Here is a 19,870-nt window from a genome sequence, read left to right on the forward strand (position 1 = left end):
ATCTGCCGGAACCACCAGTCAGCCAGGATCTGCCGGAACCGCCAGTCAGCCAGGATCTGCCGGAACCGCCAGTCAGCCAGGATCTGCCGGAACCGCCAGCCAGCCAGGATCTGCCGGAACCGCCAGCCAGTCAGTATCTGCCAGAGCCAACTACCTGCCCGAGCTACCCCTCAGTCCAGTGGGGTCCTTGGTGAGGGTTACTAGGCCAAGGTCGGCGGCAAGGGTCGCCAATCAAAGGACGCGATGCAGGTGGACTAAGACTTTGTTGGAGTGGGTACAAGAAATCCTGGCCTTCCTCATCTAGTTAAGACAAGCCTGATATGTTCAGGAAATCCTGAATTTGTTAAACCATATTTCTGGAATACTCCTCAGATGTAGCTGGAAGTGGTAAAAAAATAAACTCGTAAAAAAAATGTCATGAGGGAAAACACCTGAAAAATGTACATGTGAAGCTCAACAAATGTTTGAAAACCGTGTGTGTGGTATTCAAGCTACTGTAGCCCCTGACATGTTGTGTAGTGGTTAATTTTACAAAGGGTGGTTTAGAAATAAACTCTTTCTCTCAGCATGACTTTTGAACGAGGTATCTGTTTCCCTCCCTCTCTCTTTCTCTCTCTCTCTGTAAATTAGTTTAATCTAAAAGTCTGACTTAATTTTAAGAGTTTTCTGTCTCTCTCTTTGCTTTGTCTCTCGCTCCTCTCTGAAGACTTCATGCAATAAGTCTGACTTATCCTTGCTCTCTCCTTCCCACTCCCTCTCCTCCCGCTCTCCCTGTCTCTAGATGAGTTCGTGCAGTAGCAGAGCACTGACCATCCTGTCCACGGTGTTTGGGGCGTGTGGTCTGCTGCTGGTGGGCGTGGCTGTGTCTACAGACTACTGGCTGTTGATGGAGGAGGGCATCGTGCTACAGCAGAACCAGAGCATGGAGGTCAAGATGGCCCTGCACTCTGGCCTCTGGAGGGTTTGCTTCGTGGCGGGTACATATGATCTCTGACCCTCAATAGCAGTGGTGAACTGACCAGTCTGCTCCGGATAGAATTAGCCATAGTCAATCTAGGATCAGTTCACTCCTTCTAAATCTGAACGTTAATTATTAGGGGAAAATGCAACACGGACCTTATATCAGTGCAACAATCTCAATTTTATATACTATATTATTTTTTCATTCTCGTACGCAGGGGCAGACTGGCATTTTGGGAAATTGCCAGATGGGCTGGTCCATTTTTTTGCCTAACTTGTTTTCTTTGTGCAAAATTATAATTAACTGGCAAAATAACTCAAATAACAAAACGGGCCGGTGTGGGGGGCTTATAGAAAAAAATGGTCCATTGTGTTAGAAATGGTAGGACAGATTTTTGGTCCCAGTCCAACCCTGTATGTATGTATCTGCCTCCCTCTCTCTTTCTCATGCAAGTCTCAATTTTATACACTCCTCTTTCTTTCCCTTCTCTCTCAGGGACAGAGAATGGGAGATGTGTGGCGTCAGAGTATTTCACTGAGCCAGAGATAGAGATCACCACAGAGAATACTGCTAATATTCTGAGTGAGTATACTGTACCTTACACTTACAGCTTTACACTGCACACTCAGCATAGCTCACCAACTTGTAGCTCTAAAAATGGAAATTAGTTACTTCTGGTTTGTTCAGCCATTAAGGGCTTGTTGGCCAAAGCCTATGGGGAAATGAATTGGGGTTTTGGATAAACAGAGAAAAAAATCAGTTCTAGGGTTAACACAGGTTTAGGAGATCTGATACATTTTGTTCTATGAGATAATAGCAGTCAGTTAACATGGCATGTATTCATTGTTATGAAGCAGATTTGTAATTTATGTGTTTGTTATGATTACATACAGTCGAAGTCGGAAGTTTACATACACTTAGGTTGGAGTCATTGAAATTAATTTTTCAACCACTCTACTAATTTCTCGTGAACAAACTATAGTTCTGGAAAGTCGGTTAGGACAACTACCTTGTGGATGACACAAGTAAATTTCCCAACAATTGTTTCTAAACAGATTATTTAACTTATAATTCACTCATAATTCCGGTTTACATACACTAAATTGACTATGCCTTTAAACAGCTTGGAAAATTCCAGAAAATTATGTCATGGCTTTAGAAGCTTCTGATAGGCTAATTGACATTTGTGTCAATTGAAAGTGTACCTGTGGATGTATTTCAAGGACTACCTTCAGACAGTGAATCTTTGCTTCACGGGAAAATCAAAAGAAATCAGCTAAGACCTCAGGAAAACAATTGTAGACATCCACAAGTCTGGTTCATCCCTGGGAGCAATTTCCAAACGCCTGAAGGTACCACGTTCATCTGTACAAACAATAGTACGCAAGTATAAACACCATGGGACCACGCAGCCGCCATACCGCTCAGGAAGGAGACTCATTCTGTCTCCTAGAGATGAATGTACTTTAGTGCGAAAAGTGTGAATGAATCCCAGAACAACAGCAAAGTACCTTGTGAAGATGCTGGAGGAAACCGGTACAAAAGTATCTATATCCACAGTAAAACGAGTCCTATATCGACATAACCTGAAAGGCCACTCAGCAAGGAAGAAGCCACTGCTCCAAAACCGGCAAAAAAGCCATACTACGGTTTGCAACTGTATATGGGGACAAAGATCATACCTTTTGGAGAAATGTCCTCGTCTGATGAAACAAAAATAGAACTGTTTGGCCATAATGACCATCGTTATATTTGGAGGAAAAAGGGGGAGGCTTGCAAGCCAAAGAACACCATCCCAACCGTGAAGCACGGGGGTGGCAGCATCATGTTGTGGGGGTGCGTTGCTGCAGGAGGGACTGGTGCACTTCACAAAATAGATGGCATCATGAGAGAAATTATGTGGATATATTGAAGCAACTTCTCAAGACATTGTCAGGAAGTTAAAGCTTGGTCGCAAATGGGTCTTCCAAATGAACAATGACCCCAAGCATACTTCCAAAGTTGTGGCAAAATGGCTTAAGGACAACAAAGTCAAGGTATTGGAGTGGCCACCACAAAGCCCTGATCTCAATCCCATAGAAAATTTGAGTGCAGAACTGAAAAAGCGTGCATGAGCAAGGAGGCCTACAAACCTGACTCAGTTACACCAGCTCTGTCAGGAGGAATGGGCCAAAATTCACCCAACTTATTGTGGGAAGCCTGTGGAAGGCTATCTGAAACATTTGACCCAAGTTAACCAATTTAAAGGCAATGCTACCAAATACTAATTGAGTGTATGTGAACTTCTGACCCACTGGGAATGTGAAGAAAGAAATCAAATCTGAAATTATTTCTTCTCTCTACAATTATTCTGACATTTCACATTCTTAAAGTAAAATGGTGATCCTAACTGACCTAAAACGGGTATTTTTGCTAGGGTTAAATGTCAGGAATTGAGTTTCAATGGATTTAGCTAAGGTGTATGTAAACTTCCGACTTCAACTGTAAATGCTTAACTCACAAAAGGTGACGTTAGCTGATAATTATCTCATAGAACAAAACATGTAAGGTCTCCCTAAGCCTGTGTTTACAACATACCTTATTTTTTGGTGTTTATTCAAAACCCCAATTAATTTCCCAATAGGCTTTGGCCAATGAGCCATGGCGAAGTTGATGCCTACAAAAAGACGCCATTGCTATTGCTCTCTATGGTTAGCGCATAACATTTTTACCTCTAATACTGTGACCCTGTAAGAGATGGTGCGGACGGCCACTCCGTTCCCCATGGTGTCTCTGCTCTTCGTCTTCACGGCCTTTGTCATCAGTAACATCGGACACATCCGGCCCCAGCGCACCATCCTTGCCTTCGTCTCCGGGATCTTCTTCATCCTCTCAGGTAAATAGGCCACTCCATCTGGCCTTGATTATTAATGCCTTCATCCATCCTCTCAGGTAAATAGGCCACTCCATCTGGCCTTGATTATTACTGCCTTCATCCATCCTCTCGGGTAAATAGGCCACTCCATTTGGCCTTGATTATTACTGCCTTCATCCATCCTCTCAGGTAAATAGGCCACTCCATCTGGCCTTGATTATTACTGTATGTGTCCATATCCTCTGTCACTCCTGAATCATGTTAATTTGAACAAGGCTTATCTGTGTGTGATGATTCATATCTGGACCCTTCTGTCCCCTTCCAACTGTGATTGATTATTGCTGTCTTCATCCTGTTTCAGCCTAGCCACTCCATCATTGCTCTATTTTTAATTTTGGATGTCTCCTGTACCACCTGAACAGGGTCTGACCATTATTACTGCAAATAATATCTCTGAATAAGGTCAAGTTGAGCAGAACAATCACTGGTGTCATCAGGAATTTCTGTTGCCAAGGGTTCATTCTAAAAATGTGTCGACATACAGTACCAGTCAATAATTTGGACACCTACTCATTCCATGGTTTTTCTTTATTTTGACTATTTTCTACATTGTAGAATAATAAAGACATCAAACTATGAACACATATGTAAACATATAGTAAACAAATCCAAATATATTTTATATTTTATATTTCAGGTTCTTCAAAGTAGCCACCCTTTTGCCTTGACAGCTTTTCAGAATCTTGGTATTCTCTCAACCAGCTTCATGAGGTAGTCACCTGGAATGCCTTTCAATTAACAGGTGTGCCTTGTTAAAAGTTCATTTGTGGTATTTCTTCTTAATGCGTTTGAGCCAATCAGTTGTGTTGTGACAAGGTAGGGGTGGTATACAGAAGATAGCCCTATTTGGTAAATAGCAAGTCCATATTATGGAAGAACAACTCAAATAAGCAAAGAGAAACTAGAGTCCATTATTACTTTAAGACATGAAGGTCAGTCAATCCGGAAAATCTCAAGAACTTTGAAAGTTTCTTCAAGTGCTGTTGCAAAAACCATTAAGCTCTATGACGAAATTGGCTCTCATTAGGACTGCCATATGAATGGAAGACCCAGAGCTACCTCTGCTGCAGTTTATTGGAGTTAACTGCACCTCAGATTGCTGCCCAAAATGAATGCTTCACAGAATTTAAGTAACAGACATATCTCAACATCCACTGTTAAGGGATTTTTGATCAATAATGACTAATTATGTATACATTTCAATCAGGACTGACTAATCAGAATACTATTATGTTACTGTATAGATATGAATTTTATTTTAATCCTAGTACTGAATATAATGTGTGTAATTATAATCAAGAATTAGAACAATGACTGTCTGTTCCTTGGTAGAAACGAATGAACTTATTGTCAGACTGGCTATAATGCTTATCTACACAGGAAGACCTTGGCTTGGTCATAAATTATCTATACTGGTGGGGGTCTATGTAGGAAGGCTTGAGAACTATACTGCCATTGTACCGGAGTGGAGGAGAGACGGGACAGTTCGAAACATAATGACGTCATTTTCAGTTTATAACCTGTTGTAAATTGCATCATGTTCAGTACTCTCGAGAATAAACGCTATTGCTTGATTTTATGCAAATAAGTTTCTTACAAATCCTTAGAAATGGGCTGAGTGTATTCATTTAATTGGGTATTAAACATATAGGAATTGAATTCCTCTAACAACTGTTCAGTGGAGTCTGCGTAAATCAGTCGTTCATGGCCGAATTGCTGCAGAGAAACCACATCAAAAGGACACCAATAATAAGAGACTTGCTTGGGCCAAGAAACATGAGCAAATGACATTAGACCAGTGGAAATCATCTGTTCTTTGGTCTGATGAGTCCAAATTTGAGATTTTTGGTTTCAACCACCGTGTCTTTGTGAGAAGCAGAGTAGGTGAACGGATGATCTCCACATGTGTGGTCCCACCATGAAGCATGGAGGAGGAGGTGTGGGGGTGCTTTCCTGGTGACACAGTCTTTGATTTATTTATAATTCAAGGCACACTTAACCAGCATGGCTACCACAGCATTCTGCAGCGATACGCCATCCAATCTGGTTTGCGCTTAGAGGGACTATCATTTGTTTTTCAACAGGACAATGACCCAAAACACACCACCAGGCTGTGTAAGGGCTATTTGACCATTAAAGAGAGTGATGGAGTGCTGCATCTAAAACCCCTGGCCCCCACAATCACCCGACCACAACCCAATTGAGATGGTTTTGAACCGCACAGTGAAGGAAAAGCAGCCAACAAGTGCTCAGCATGTGGGAACTCCTTCAAGACTGTTGGAAAAGCATTCCAGGTGAAGCTGGTTGAGAGAATGCCAAGGGTGTGCAAACCTGTCATCAACGCAAAGGGTGTCTACTTTGAAGAATCTCAAATCTAAAACATATTTTGATATGTTTAACACTTTTTTTTTGTTACTACATGATTCCATATGTGTTATTTTATAGTGTTGATGTCTTCACTACAGTGTAGAAATGTAGAAAATAGTACAAATTCTTAAACTTCTTAACGCTACCCATCCCTTGTCATAAGCAACCGTTGAATAACATAGTGCCACAGTCAAATAATATTACCTAAAATATTAATATTCATGAAATCACAAGTGCAATATTGCAAAACACAGCTTAGCCTTTTGTTAATCCACCTGTCGTGTTAGATTTTGAAATTATGCTTTACAGCGAAAGCAATCCAAGCGTTTGTAAGTTTATCGATCGCACAATAAACATTAAGTACACTTAGCATCAGGTAGCTCTGTCACGAATATCAGAAAAGCAATCAAATTAATCGTTTACCTTTGATCTTCGGATGTTTTCACTCACGAGACTCCCAGTTACACAACAAATGTTCCTTTTAGTTCTATAAAGATTATTTTTAGATCCAAAATACCTCCGTTTGTTTGTTGCGTTATGTTGAGAAATCCACAGGAAAGAGCGGTCAAGACAACGCAGACAAATTCCATAGTTTCCATAATGTCCACAGAAATATGTCAAACGTTTTTTATAATCAATCCTCAGGTTGTTTTTAAAATATAGAATCGATAATATATCAACCGCAAATGTCTTTCACAGTAGGAGAGGGGAAAACAATGGCTGTCCAAATTCTGTTGCGGGAGCAAAACTCATGTGAACACTTGATGCGATGTTATCGTTCTGGCTCATCAAAATAAAAGCCTGAAACTATGTCTGAAGACTGTTCACACCTTGAGGAAGCGATAGGGAAAGGAATCTGGTTCATATCCCTTTACATCCAGCAAAGGGAGGCTCTGGAACATGGAGTTTTCAAAATAGAAGCAACTTCAGGGTTTCGCCTGCAATATCAGTTCTGTTATAATAACAGACAATATTTTGACAGTTTTGGAAACTTTAGAGTGTTTTCTATCCCATACTAATAATAATATGCATATATTAGCAACTGAGACTGCCGAGCTGAGCTGTCCGTTTTACAATGGGCACCTTTTCATCCAAGCTACTCAATACTGCCCCTGCAGCCATAGAAAGTTAAGAAAACTCCTAGAATGAGTAGGTGTGTCCAAACTTTGACTGGTAGTGTATTTTGTATTGTAAATCAGAGAAATATCTATCCTCTGTGAAGCTGTTTGGGGACTTTTCTGCTTTGTAATTCACTCTCCTGACCAGGAGGCAGCAGTGATGAGGGTGCTCCATATCCTCACTTGCTTTGGCAATGTTAACACACGTTTCCAAATCAGATCAAATCAAATCAAATTTATTTATATAGCCCTTCGTACATCAGCTGATATCTCAAAGTGCTGTACAGAAACCCAGCCTAAAACCCCAAACAGCAAACAATGCAGGTGTAAAAGCACGGTGGCTAGGAAAAACTCCCTAGAAAGGCCAAAACCTAGGAAGAAACCTAGAGAGGAACCGGGCTATGTGGGGTGGCCAGTCCTCTTCTGGCTGTGCCGGGTAGAGATTATAACAGAACATGACCAAGATGTTCAAATGTTCATAAATGACCAGCATGGTCAAATAATAATAAGGCAGAACAGTTGAAACTGGAGCAGCAGCACAGTCAGATGGACTGGGGACAGCAAGGAGCCATCATGTCAGGTAGTCCTGGGGCACGGTCCTAGGGCTCAGGTCCTCCGAGAGAGAGAAAGAGAGAGAGAATTAGAGAGAGCATATGTGGGGTGGCCAGTCCTCTTCTGGCTGTGCCAGATGGAGATTATAACAGAACGTGGCCAAGATGTTCAAATGTTCATAAATGACCAGCATGGTTGAATAATAGTAAGGCAGAACAGTTGAAACTGGAGCAGGAGCATGGCCAGGTGGACTGGGGACAGCAAGGAGTCCTCATGTCAGGTAGTCCTGGGACATGGTCCTAGGGCCCAGGCCAGTTGAAACTGGAGCAGCAGCATGGCCAGGTGGACTGGGGACAGCAAGGAGTCATCATGTCAGGTAGTCCTGGGGCATGGTTCTAGGGCTCAGGTCCTCCGAGAGAGAGAAAGAAAGAGAGAAGGAGAGAATTAGAGAACGCACACTTAGATTTACACAGGACACCGAATAGGACAGGAGAAGTACTCCAGATAAACAAACTGACCCTAGCCCCCGACACATAAACTACTGCAGCATAAATACTGGAGGCTGAGACAGGAGGGGTCAGGAGACACTGTGGCCCCATCCGAGGACACCCCGGACAGGGCCAAACAGGAAGGATATAACCCCACCCACTTTGCCAAAGCACAGCCCCCACACCACTAGAGGGAAATCTTCAACCACCAACTTACCATCCTGAGACAAGGCCGAGTATAGCCCACAAAGATCTCCGACACGGTACAACCCAAGGGGTGGGGGGGAACCCAGACAGGCCGACCACAACAGTGAATCAACCCACCCAGGTGACGCATCCCCCCCAGGGACGGCACGAGAGAGCCCCAGCAAGCCAGTGACTCAGCCCCCGTAACAGGGTTAGAGGCAGAGAATCCCAGTGGAAAAAGGGGAACCGGCCAGGCAGAGACAGCAAGGGCGGTTCGTTGCTCCAGAGCCTTTCCGTTCACCTTCCCACTCCTGGGCCAGACTACACTCAATCATATGACCCACTGAAGAGATGAGTCTTCAGTAAAGACTTAAAGGTTGAGACCGAGTTTGCGTCTCTGACATGGGTAGGCAGACCGTTCCATAAAAATGGAGCTCTATAGGAGAAAGCCCTGCCTCCAGCTGTTTGCTTAGAAATTCTAGGGACAATTAGGAGGCCTGCGTCTTGTGACCGTAGCGTACGTATAGGTATGTACGGCAGGACCAAATCAGAGAGGTAGGTAGGAGCAAGCCCATGTAATGCTTTGTAGGTTAGCAGTAAAACCTTGAAATCAGCCCTTGCTTTGACAGGAAGCCAGTGTAGAGAGGCTAGCACTGGAGTAATATGATCAAATTTTTTGGTTCTAGTCAGGATTCTAGCAGCCGTATTTAGCACTAACTGAAGTTTATTTAGTGCTTTATCCGGGTAGCCGGAAAATAGAGCATTGCAGTAGTCTAACCTAGAAGTGACAAAAGCATGGATTAATTTTTCTGCATCATTTTTGGACAGAAAGTTTCTGATTTTTGCAATGTTACGTAGATGGAAAAAAGCTGTCCTCGAAATGGTCTTGATATGTTCTTCAAAAGAGAGATCAGGGTCCAGAGTAACGCCGAGGTCCTTCACAGTTTTATTTGAGACGACTGTACAACCATTAAGATTAATTGTCAGATTCAACAGAAGATCTCTTTGTTTCTTGGGACCTAGAACAAGCATCTCTGTTTTGTCCGAGTTTAATAGTAGAAAGTTTGCAGCCATCCACTTCCTTATGTCTGAAACACATGCTTCTAGCGAGGGCAATTTTGGTGCTTCACCATGTTTCATTGAAATGTACAGCTGTGTGTCATCCGCATAGCAGTGAAAGTTTACATTATGTTTTCGAATAACATCCCCAAGAGGTAAAATATATAGTGAAAACAATAGTGGTCCTAAAACAGAACCTTGAGGAACACCGAAATGTACAGTTGATTTGTCAGAGGACAAACCATTCACAGAGACAAACTGATATCTTTCCGACAGATAAGACCTAAACCAGGCCAGAACATGTCCGTGTAGACCAATTTGGGTTTCCAATCTCTCCAAAAGAATGTGGTGATCGATGGTATCAAAAGCAGCACTAAGGTCTAGGAGCACGAGGACAGATGCAGAGCCTCGGTCCGATGCCATCAAAATGTCATTTACCACCTTCACAAGTGCCGTCTCAGTGCTATGATGGGGTCTAAAACCAGACTGAAGCATTTCGTATACATTGTTTGTCTTCAGGAAGGCAGTGAGTTGCTGCGCAACAGCCTTCTCTAAAATCTTTGAGAGGAATGGAAGATTCGATATAGGCCGATAGTTTTTTATATTTTCTGGGTCAAGGTTTGGCTTTTTCAAGAGAGGCTTTATTACTGCCACTTTTAGTGAGTTTGGTACACATCCAGTGGATAGAGAGCCGTTTATTATGTTCAACATAGGAGGGCCAAGCACAGGAAGCAGCTCTTTCAGTAGTTTAGTTGGAATAGGGTCCAGTATACAGCTTGAAGGTTTAGAGGCCATGATTATTTTCATCATTGTGTCAAGAGATATAGTACTAAAACACTTGAGCGTCTCTCTTGATCCTAGGTCCTGGCAGAGTTGTGCAGACTCAGGACAACTGAGGTTTGGAGGAATACGCAGGTTTAAAGAGGAGTCCGTAATTTGCTTTCTAATAATCATAATCTTTTCCTCAAAGAAGTTCATGAATTTATCACTGCTAAAGTGCAAGTCATCCTCTCTTGGGGAATGCTGCTTTTTAGTTAGCTTTGCCACAGTATCAAAAAGGAATTTCGGATTGTTCTTATTTTCCTCAATTAAGTTAGAAAAATAGGACGATCGAGCAGCAGTAAGGGCTCTTCGGTACTGCACGGTACCATCCTTCCAAGCTAGTCGGAAGACTTCCAGTTTGGTGTGGCGCCATTTCCGTTCCAATTTTCTGGAAGCTTGCTTCAGAGCTCGGGTATTTTCTGTGTACCATGGAGCTAGTTTCTTATGAGACATTTTTTTTAGTTTTTAGGGGTGCAACTGCATCTAGGGTATTGCGCAAGGTTAAATTGAGATCCTCAGTTAGGTGGTTAACGGATTTTTGTCCTCTGGCGTCCTTGGGTAGGCAGAGGGAGTCTGGAAGGGCATCAAGGAATCTTTGTGTTGTCTGTGAATTTATAGCACGACTTTTGATGTTCCTTGGTTGGGGTCTGAGCAGATTATTTGTTGCAATTGCAAACGTAATAAAATGGTGGTCTGATAGTCCAGGATTATGAGGAAAAACATTAAGATCCACAACATTTATTCCATGGGACAAAACTAGGTCCAGCGTATGACTGTGAGAGTGAGTGGGTCCAGAGACATGTTGGACAAAACCCACTGAGTCGATGATGGCTCCAAAAGCCTTTTGGAGTGGGTCTGTGGACTTTTCCATGTGAATATTAAAGTCACCAAAGATTAGAATATTATCTGCAATGACTACAAGGTCTGATAGGAATTCAGGGAACTCAGTGAGAAACGCTGTATATGGCCCAGGAGGCCTGTAAACAGTAGCTATAAAAAGTGATTGAGTAGGCTGCATAGATTTCATGACTAGAAGCTCAAAAGACGAAAACGTCATTTTTTTTTTGTAAATTGAAATTTGCTATCGTAAATGTTAGCAACACCTCCGCCTTTGCGGGATGCACGGGGATATGGTTACTAGTGTAGCCAGGAGGTGAGGCCTCATTTAACACAGTAAATTCATCAGGCTTAAGCCATGTTTCAGTCAGGCCAATCACATCAAGATTATGATCAGTGATTAGTTCATTGACTATAATTGCCTTTGAAGTAAGGGATCTAACATTAAGTAGCCCTATTTTGAGATGTGAGGTATCATGATCTCTTTCAGTAATGACAGGAATGGAGGTGGTCTTTATCCTAGTGAGATTGCTAAGGCGAACACCGCCATGTTTAGTTTTGCCCAACCCAGGTCGAGGCACAGACACGGTCTCAATGGTGATAGCTGAGCTGACTACACTAACTATGCTAGTGGCAGACTCCACTATGCTGGCAGGCTGGCTAATAGCCTGCTGCCTGGCCTGCACCCTATTTCATTGTGGAGCTAGAGGAGTTAGAGCCCTGTCTATGTTGGCAGATAAGATGAGAGCACCCCTCCAGCTAGGATGGAGTCCGTCACTCCTCAGCAGGTCAGGCTTGGTCCTGTTTGTGGGCGAGTCCCAGAAAGAGGGCCAATTATCTACAAATTCTATCTTTTGGGAGGGGCAGAAAACAGTTTTCAACCAGCGATTGAGTTGTGAGACTCTGCTGTAGAGCTCATCACTCCCCCTAACTGGGAGGGGGCCAGAGACAATTACTCGATGCCGACACATCTTTCTAGCTGATATGCACGCAGAAGCTATGTTGCGCTTGGTGATCTCTGACTGTTTCATCCTAACATCGTTGGTGCCGACGTGGATAACAATATCTCTATACTCTCTACACTCGCCAGTTTTAGCTTTAGCCAGCACCATCTTCAGATTAGCCTTAACGTCGGTAGCCCTGCCCCGGGTAAACAGTGTATGATCGCTGGATGATTCGCTTTAAGTCTAATACTGCGGGTAATGGAGTCGCCAATGACTAGAGTTTTCAATTTGTCAGAGCTAATGGTGGGAAGCTTCGGCGTCTCAGACCCCGTAACGGGAGGAGTAGAGACCAGAGAAGACTCGGCCTCTGACACCGACCCGCTGCTTAATGGGGAGAACCGGTTGAAAGTTTCTGTCTGCTGAATGAGCGACACCGGTTGAGCGTTCCTACAGCATTTCCTTCCAGAAACCGTGAGAAAGTTGTCCGGCTGCGGGGACTGTGCCAGGGGATTTATACTACTATCTGTACTTACTGGTGGCACAGACGCTGTTTCATCCTTTCCTACACTGAAATTACCCTTGCCTAACGATTGCGTCTGAAGCTGGGCTTGCAGTACAGCTATCCTCGCCGTAAGGCGAGCAGCGGCTGCAATTAGAAGGCATCATGTTAATGTTACTACTTAGCTTCGGCTGTTGGAGGTCCTGACGAATCGTGTCAGGATAAAGCGTCCGGAGTGAAAAAGTCGAGGAAAAAAATAAATATATGAACGGTAATTAAATGCCAATAAAGCCCTTGAATTGAATTGAGAGAGAGAGAGAGATGAGAAGATATCAAGAATGGCACTCAAAACATAACAATTCACCTATGATATGTTAGAAAAACCAGGTATGTTATTTAAGCCCAAAAAGCAGTCATTATAATCACATTCCTGCCTTTGCTGTGGTTTGTTTGTAACACAGCAGTGTTTCGCAAACTCTGTCTTGGCCCCCTTGCATGCATCTCTCTCTCTCTGTCTCTCTCTGTCTCGTCTGTCTGTCTGTGGGTGAGTGAGTGTATTTTAGTATGCCAGTGTTACTTATTTAGGTAAAGATGATGAACCTCTACATTATAACTGACAGGACATGGTTTCCATGCACTTTCCTTTTACATTCACAGACTATACTGACTGACAGGCTCCCGGTGTAGAGGATAAAATAAATAAGCATAAATATGGGTTGTATTTACAATTGTGTTTGTTCTTCACTGGTTGCCCTTTTCTTGCATCAACAGGTCACAAGTCTTGCTGCTGTGATGGCACACTGTGGTATTTCACCCAGTAGATATGGGAGTTTATCAAAATTGGGTTTGTTTTCGAGTTCTTTGTGGATCTGTGTAATCTGAGGGAAATATGTCTCTCTAATATGGTCATACATTTGGCAGGAGGCTAGGAAGTGCAGCTCAGTTTCCACCTAATTTTGTGGGCAGTGTGTACATAGCCTGTCTTCTCTTGAGAGCCAGGTCTGCCTACAGCAGCCTCTCTCAATAGCAAGGCTATGCTCACTGTGTCTGTACATAGTCAAAGCTTTCCTTTATTTGTTGTCAGTCACAGTGGTCAGGTATTCTGCCACTGTGTACTTTCTGTTTAAGGCCAAACATCATTCTAGTTCTCTGTTATTTTGGTAATTCTTTCCAATGTGTCAAGTACTTATCTTTTTGTTTTCTCGTGATTTGGTTGGGTCTAATTGTGTTGCTGTCCTGGGCTCTGTGGGGTCTTTATGTGTGAACAGAGACCCAGGACAAGCTTGCTCAGGGGACTCTTCTCCAGGTTCATCTCTCTGTAGGTGATGGCTTTGTTATGGAAGGTTTGGGAATCACTTCCTTTTAGATGGTTGTAGAATTTAGCCGATCTTTTCTGGATTTTGATCATTAGTAGGTATTGGCCTAATTCTGCTCTGCATACATTATTTGGTGGTTTACGTTGTACACAGGGGATATGTTAGCAGAATTCTGCATGCAGAGTGTCAATCTGTTTGTTCCATTTTGTGAATTCTTGGTTGGTGAGCGGACCCCAGACCTCACAACCATAAAAAGCAATGGGTTCTATAACTGATTCAAGTATTTTCAGCCAGATCCTAATTGGTATGTCAAATTTATTGTTCCTTTTGATGGCATAGAAGGCCCTTCTTGCCTTGTCTCTCAGCTTGTTCACAGCTTTGTGGAAGTTACCTGTGGCGCTGATGGTTAGGCCGAGTTATGTAACGTTTTTTATGTGCTCTAGGGCAACAGTGTCCAGATGGAATTTGTATTCATGGTCCTGGCAACTGGTCCTTTTTTGGAACACCATTATTTTTGTCTTACTGAGATTTACTGTCAGGGCCAAGGTCTGACAAAATCTGTGCAGAAGATCTAGGTGCTGCTGTAGACCCTGCTTGGTTGGGGAAAGAAGCACCAAATCTCACGATACATGGCCCCATTCATTCTTTCCTTTACACGGATCAGTCGTCCTGGTCCCTTTGCAGAAAAACAGCCCCAAAGCATGATGTTTCCACCCCATGCTTCACAGTAGGTATGGTGTTCTTTGGGTGCAACTCAGCAGTCTTTGTCCTCCAAACACGATGAGTTGAGTTTTTAACAAAAAGTTCTATTTTGGTTTCATCTGACTATATGACATTCTGCCAATCTTCTTCTGGATCATCCAAATGCTCTCTAGCAAACTTCAGACGGGCCTGGACATGTATTGGCTTAAGCAGGGGGACACGTCTGGCACTGCAGGATTTGAGTCCCTGGCGGCGTAGTGTGTTACTGATGGTAGGCTTTGTTGCTTTGGTCCCAGCGCTCTGCAGGTCATTCACTAGGTCCCCCTGTGTGGTTCTGGGATTTTTGCTCACCGTTCTTGTGATCATTTTGACCCCACGGGGTGAGATCTTGTGTGGAGCCCAAGATCGAGGGAGATTATCAGTGGTCTTGTATGTCTTCCATTTCCTAATAATTGCTCCCACAGTTGATTTCTTCAAACCAAGCTGCTTACCTATTGCAGATTCAGTCTTCCCAGCCTGGTGCAGGTCTACAATTTTTTGTTTCTGGTGTCCTTTGACAGCTCTTTGGTCTTGGCCATAGTGGAGTTTGGAGTGTGACTGTTTGAGGTTGTGGACAGATGTCTTTTATACTGATAACAAGTTCAAACAGGTGCCATTAATACAGGTAATGAGTGGCGGACAGAGGAGCCTCTTAAAGAAGTTACAGGTCTGTGCGAGCCAGAAATCTTGCTTGTTTGTAGGTGACCAAATACTTATTTTCCACCATAATTTGCAAATAAATTAATACAAAATCCTACAATGGGATTTTTCTAGATTTTTTTCTTTCTCATTTTGTCTGTCATAGTTGAAGTGTACCTATGATGAAAATTACAGGCCTCTCTCATCTTTTAAGTGGGAGAACATGCACAATTGGTGGCTGACTAAATAAGTTTTTGCCCCACTGAGTGTATATATACGTGTGTATATATATGTAAATGTATATATATTGAAGAGGGTGGTTCTTAAGCTGCATCCCTGTCTCACCCCACAGCCTTGTGGAAAGAAACGTGTGCTTTTTTCCAATTTTAACCTTGCACTTGTTGTTTGTGTACATGGATTTTATAAAGTTTTTTGTTTTTCCTCCTACATCACTTGCCAAATTGAGGCAAAAGTTTTTTTGAAATCAACTAAGCATGAGAAGACTTTGCCTTTGTTTTGGTTTGTCAAGTAGGGTGTACAGGGTGAATATGTGGTCTTTCGTACAGTAATCTCTCTCTCTCACACACACTTTGCCCCTCCTCAGTCCTCTCTCTTTTAGTGTCATTGTTAACGTTATGTTCCTTTCACCCTCTATCTTCCTTGACTTTGTTGGTGTCAGTGGTAATGTCCCACACCTCTCTGTCTGTCTGTCTATCTATCTATCTCAGGGTGTCAGTGGTAATGTCCTGTTGCTCTCGCTCTTTCGTTCTCTCTCTCTCAGGGTGTCAGCGTTAATGTCTTCTTTCTCCCTCTCCCTCTCTCTCTCTCCCTCCCACCTCCTTCTCTTCCTCCCTCTTTCTCTCCCTCCCTCCCTCTCCCCTCCCTCTCTCTCTCTCTCTCTCTCTCTCGCTGCCTCTATCACCTTTCTCTGTCTTTCCCCCTACCTCTCTCTTTTTCTCCCCTCCCTCCCTCCTTCTCTTCCTCCCTCCGCCCCCCCCCCTCTCTCCCTCCCTCCCTCTCCAGGCCTGAGTCTGGTGGTGGGGCTGGTGCTCTACATCTCCAGTATTAATGATGAGGTGATGAACAGACCGAGGGAGCCTGAACAGTTTTTCAACTACCGCTACGGCTGGTCGTTTGCCTTCGCAGCCTCCTCCTTCCTACTCAAGGAGGTGTGTGTGTGTGGTAGGGGGGCAGGTGGTGGGGGAGTTGAGGAGACGTCATTAGTGCCACTGCTGTGCTGCCTTGGGTGCCCAGCTGATCTATCCATCTTAAAGCCACAGTGTCGTGCAGGCTGAGGCAAACCTCCCTACAACACTCATTACACTGCAATATGCTGGGAAAGTACAGCTATAATTTAGGTCCTAGGGAGCCATGCATTTAAATCACCAAGACTTGCAAAGTTGCATGTTTACTTCAAGGCTAAATTTGAGGCAGGAAGAAATCATGATGCCTCTGCAAAATACTACTATTCTCTATACATTCTAAATCAGTCATTCTAAATGTAACTTCTCCACAGTATTATCTGTACTGGACTGAGATGTTCTGTATGCAGGTGTTGAGGAAGAACCTGTACCTCTGGGTATTCCTGTGGCTGTCAGCCATCTTCTGTCCTGCGTGTGATAAGGGCTTATGAGACAGAGTGGGGAGTTCAGAGGAGCAACTCTTCTTTATCCCCGTCCTGTCAGAGTGGAGAGTTCAGAGGAGCGACTCTTCTTTATCCCCGTCCTGTCAGAGTGGAGAGTTCAGAGGAGCGACTCTTCTTTATCCCCGTCCTGTCAGAGTGGAGAGTTCAGAGGAGCGACTCTTCTTTATCCCCGTCCTGTCAGAGTGGAGAGTTCAGAGGAGCGACTCTTCTTTATCCCCGTCCTGTCAGAGTGGAGAGTTCAGAGGAGCGACTCTTCTTTATCCCCGTCCTGTCAGAGTGGAGAGTTCAGAGGAGCGACTCTTCTTTATCCCCGTCCTGTCAGAGTGGAGAGTTCAGAGGAGCGACTCTTCTTTATCCCCGTCCTGTCAGAGTGGAGAGTTCAGAGGAGCGACTCTTCTTTATCCCCATCCTGTCAGAGTGGAGAGTTCAGAGGAGCGACTCTTCTTTATCCCCGTCCTGTCAGAGTGGAGAGTTCAGAGGAGCGACTCTTCTTTATCCCCGTCCTGTCAGAGTGGAGAGTTCAGAGGAGCGACTCTTCTTTATCCCCGTCCTGTCAGAGTGGAGAGTTCAGAGGAGCGACTCTTCTTTATCCCCGTCCTGTCAGAGTGGAGAGTTCAGAGGAGCGACTCTTCTTTATCCCCGTCCTGTCAGAGTGGAGAGTTCAGAGGAGCGACTCTTCTTTATCCCCGTCCTGTCAGAGTGGAGAGTTCAGAGGAGCGACTCTTCTTTATCCCCGTCCTGTCAGAGTGGAGAGTTCAGAGGAGCAACTCTTCTTTATCCCCGTCCTGTCAGAGTGGAGAGTTCAGAGGAGCGACTCTTCTTTATCCCCGTCCTGTCAGAGTGGAGAGTTCAGAGGAGCGACTCTTCTTTATCCCCGTCCTGTCAGAGTGGAGAGTTCAGAGGAGCGACTCTGTTTAAGTACAGTATAGTTCATCACTCCTAACTCAAATACAGTATTTGTTTCAGTACTTGCTCTGTACATCTACACACTCTAGTTTAGTTCAAACATTCATGACAGTTCTAAGACATAGCATATATGAAGAGTGGACTGTTGTTGTACTTTGCTGCAGAGAAGATAGGAGAACACTGCTGAATACACAATGAGCTAGTGAGGATTAGTATTCTGGGGATAGACTGGGGTGTCAGTGGGATGTTGACATACTGTAGCAGTGCAGTTGTCTTCTCTCTCTCTCCCTCTCTGTGTGTGTGTGTGTGTGTGTGTGTGTGTGTGTGTGTGTGTGTGTGTGTGTGTGTGTGTGTGTGTGTGTGTGTGTGTGTGTGTGTGTGTGTGTGTGTGTGTGTGTGTGTGTGTGTGTGTGTGTGTGTGTGTGTGTGTGTGTGTGTGTGTGTGTGTGTGTGTGTGTGTGTGTGTGTGTGTGTGTTAGCGGTGCAGTGTTGTGTGATGTTCTCTGCTCGTTTCACCCATCTCTCCCTCCATCCCCCACCCTGCCTCTCTCACATCGTTGGCATTACTGCACTAATGTGGTGCAATGGACAGCTCAGTGTACTCCTCCTCCTCCTCCTGCCACTCCTCTTCTTTCATAATCTTGCCTCTCTCTCTCTCTCTCAACTCCTCCCCACTAGATGTATCTACTTGTTCCCTTTTCTTTCAAACAGTTTGATCCCTGCATAACTCTCCCTCTATCTCTCTCTCCTGTCAGGGGGCTGGGGTGATGTCAGTCTATCTGTTTATGAAGCGTTATGCTGAGGAGGAGATGTACCGCCCCCATCCAGCCCTCTACCACCCCCGTCTGTCTGAGTGCAGCGACTACAGCGGCCAGTTCCTCCACCCTGAGACTTGGCCTCCTCCTAAGAGGGGCCGCAGTGACTCCCGGGCCTCCAGCGACATCTCCATTCAGATCAACCAGACTCCCCCGCAGCCCAACAAAAAAAACCTGCAGGGCAACCAAGGTGGGGGCATGGGGTCCAACATGGGCCCTGGGTCTGGGTCCTCCTCTGGAGCTAGCTACCAGCTGCCCCCACCATCTGGGGCCTACAACACCCACACACTCCAACACCAACACTCACACGGTAACTCCCAGGCCATGGCCATGCCCCCTTCCTCTGGCCCCCCTCACTACCACACACACATGCACATGGGCGCCTCCCCCTGTTAGAGAGAGGGAGCGCAAGGGACAGGGACAGGGAGGAAGTATGTGTGGAGAGCAAGAAAAATGGAGTAAGTGTGAAAAGGGAGCGGGAGAATGATTGAGGGATTAGTGTTAACATACATTTGGTATTAAAAACTGAGAGATGGGAAGAGAGAGAGAGAGAGAAAGAGGGTTCAGGAGAGGTGGAGGAGTTGTCAAGGATAGAGAGATGAGGGGAATTTTTAAAATTTTATTTTACCTTTATTTAACTAGGCAAGTCAGTTAAGAACAAATTCTTATTTTCAATGACGGCCTAGGAACAGTGGGTTAACTACCTGTTCAGGGATGGAGAGAAAGTGAGAATAAGGTATGTGATTTCTTGAAAGAGGTTTAGAGGTTAGAATCTGTGACGAACAGGGCTGAAAGGGAGAGAGGGAGAGACAGGGAGAATGAGAGAGACAGGGAGAATGAGAGAGACAGGGAGAATGAGAGAGACAGGGAGAATGAGAGAGACAGGGAGAATGAGAGAGACAGAGAGAATGAGAGAGACAGGGAGAATGAGAGAGACAGGGAGAATGAGAGAGACAGAGAGAATGAGAGAGACAGGGAGAGACAGTAAGAGACAGGAGAATGAGAGACAGTGAGAGACTGAGAATGAGAGCGACAGGGAGAATGAGAGCGACAGGGAGAAT

General features: G+C 44.3%; 1 protein-coding gene across 1 annotated transcript in view; it reads left to right on the forward strand.

Moving 5' to 3' along the window:
* The window catches only part of LOC124004696 (voltage-dependent calcium channel gamma-7 subunit-like), a 36,751-nt gene extending 17,170 nt beyond the window's left edge, over nucleotides 1–19,581 (forward strand). The window contains exons 2-6 of the mRNA XM_046313407.1: nucleotides 782–977; nucleotides 1,457–1,543; nucleotides 3,696–3,836; nucleotides 16,467–16,612; nucleotides 18,750–19,581. Coding sequence (XP_046169363.1) covers nucleotides 782–977; nucleotides 1,457–1,543; nucleotides 3,696–3,836; nucleotides 16,467–16,612; nucleotides 18,750–19,205 — 1,026 coding nt within the window. The 3' untranslated portion in view covers nucleotides 19,206–19,581. The remainder of the gene's footprint in view (nucleotides 1–781; nucleotides 978–1,456; nucleotides 1,544–3,695; nucleotides 3,837–16,466; nucleotides 16,613–18,749) is intronic.
* Nucleotides 19,582–19,870: the final 289 nt, after the last annotated feature.

This window comes from Oncorhynchus gorbuscha, linkage group LG19 (assembly GCF_021184085.1).
Source record: "Oncorhynchus gorbuscha isolate QuinsamMale2020 ecotype Even-year linkage group LG19, OgorEven_v1.0, whole genome shotgun sequence".
Taxonomy (NCBI): Eukaryota; Metazoa; Chordata; class Actinopteri; order Salmoniformes; family Salmonidae; genus Oncorhynchus; species Oncorhynchus gorbuscha.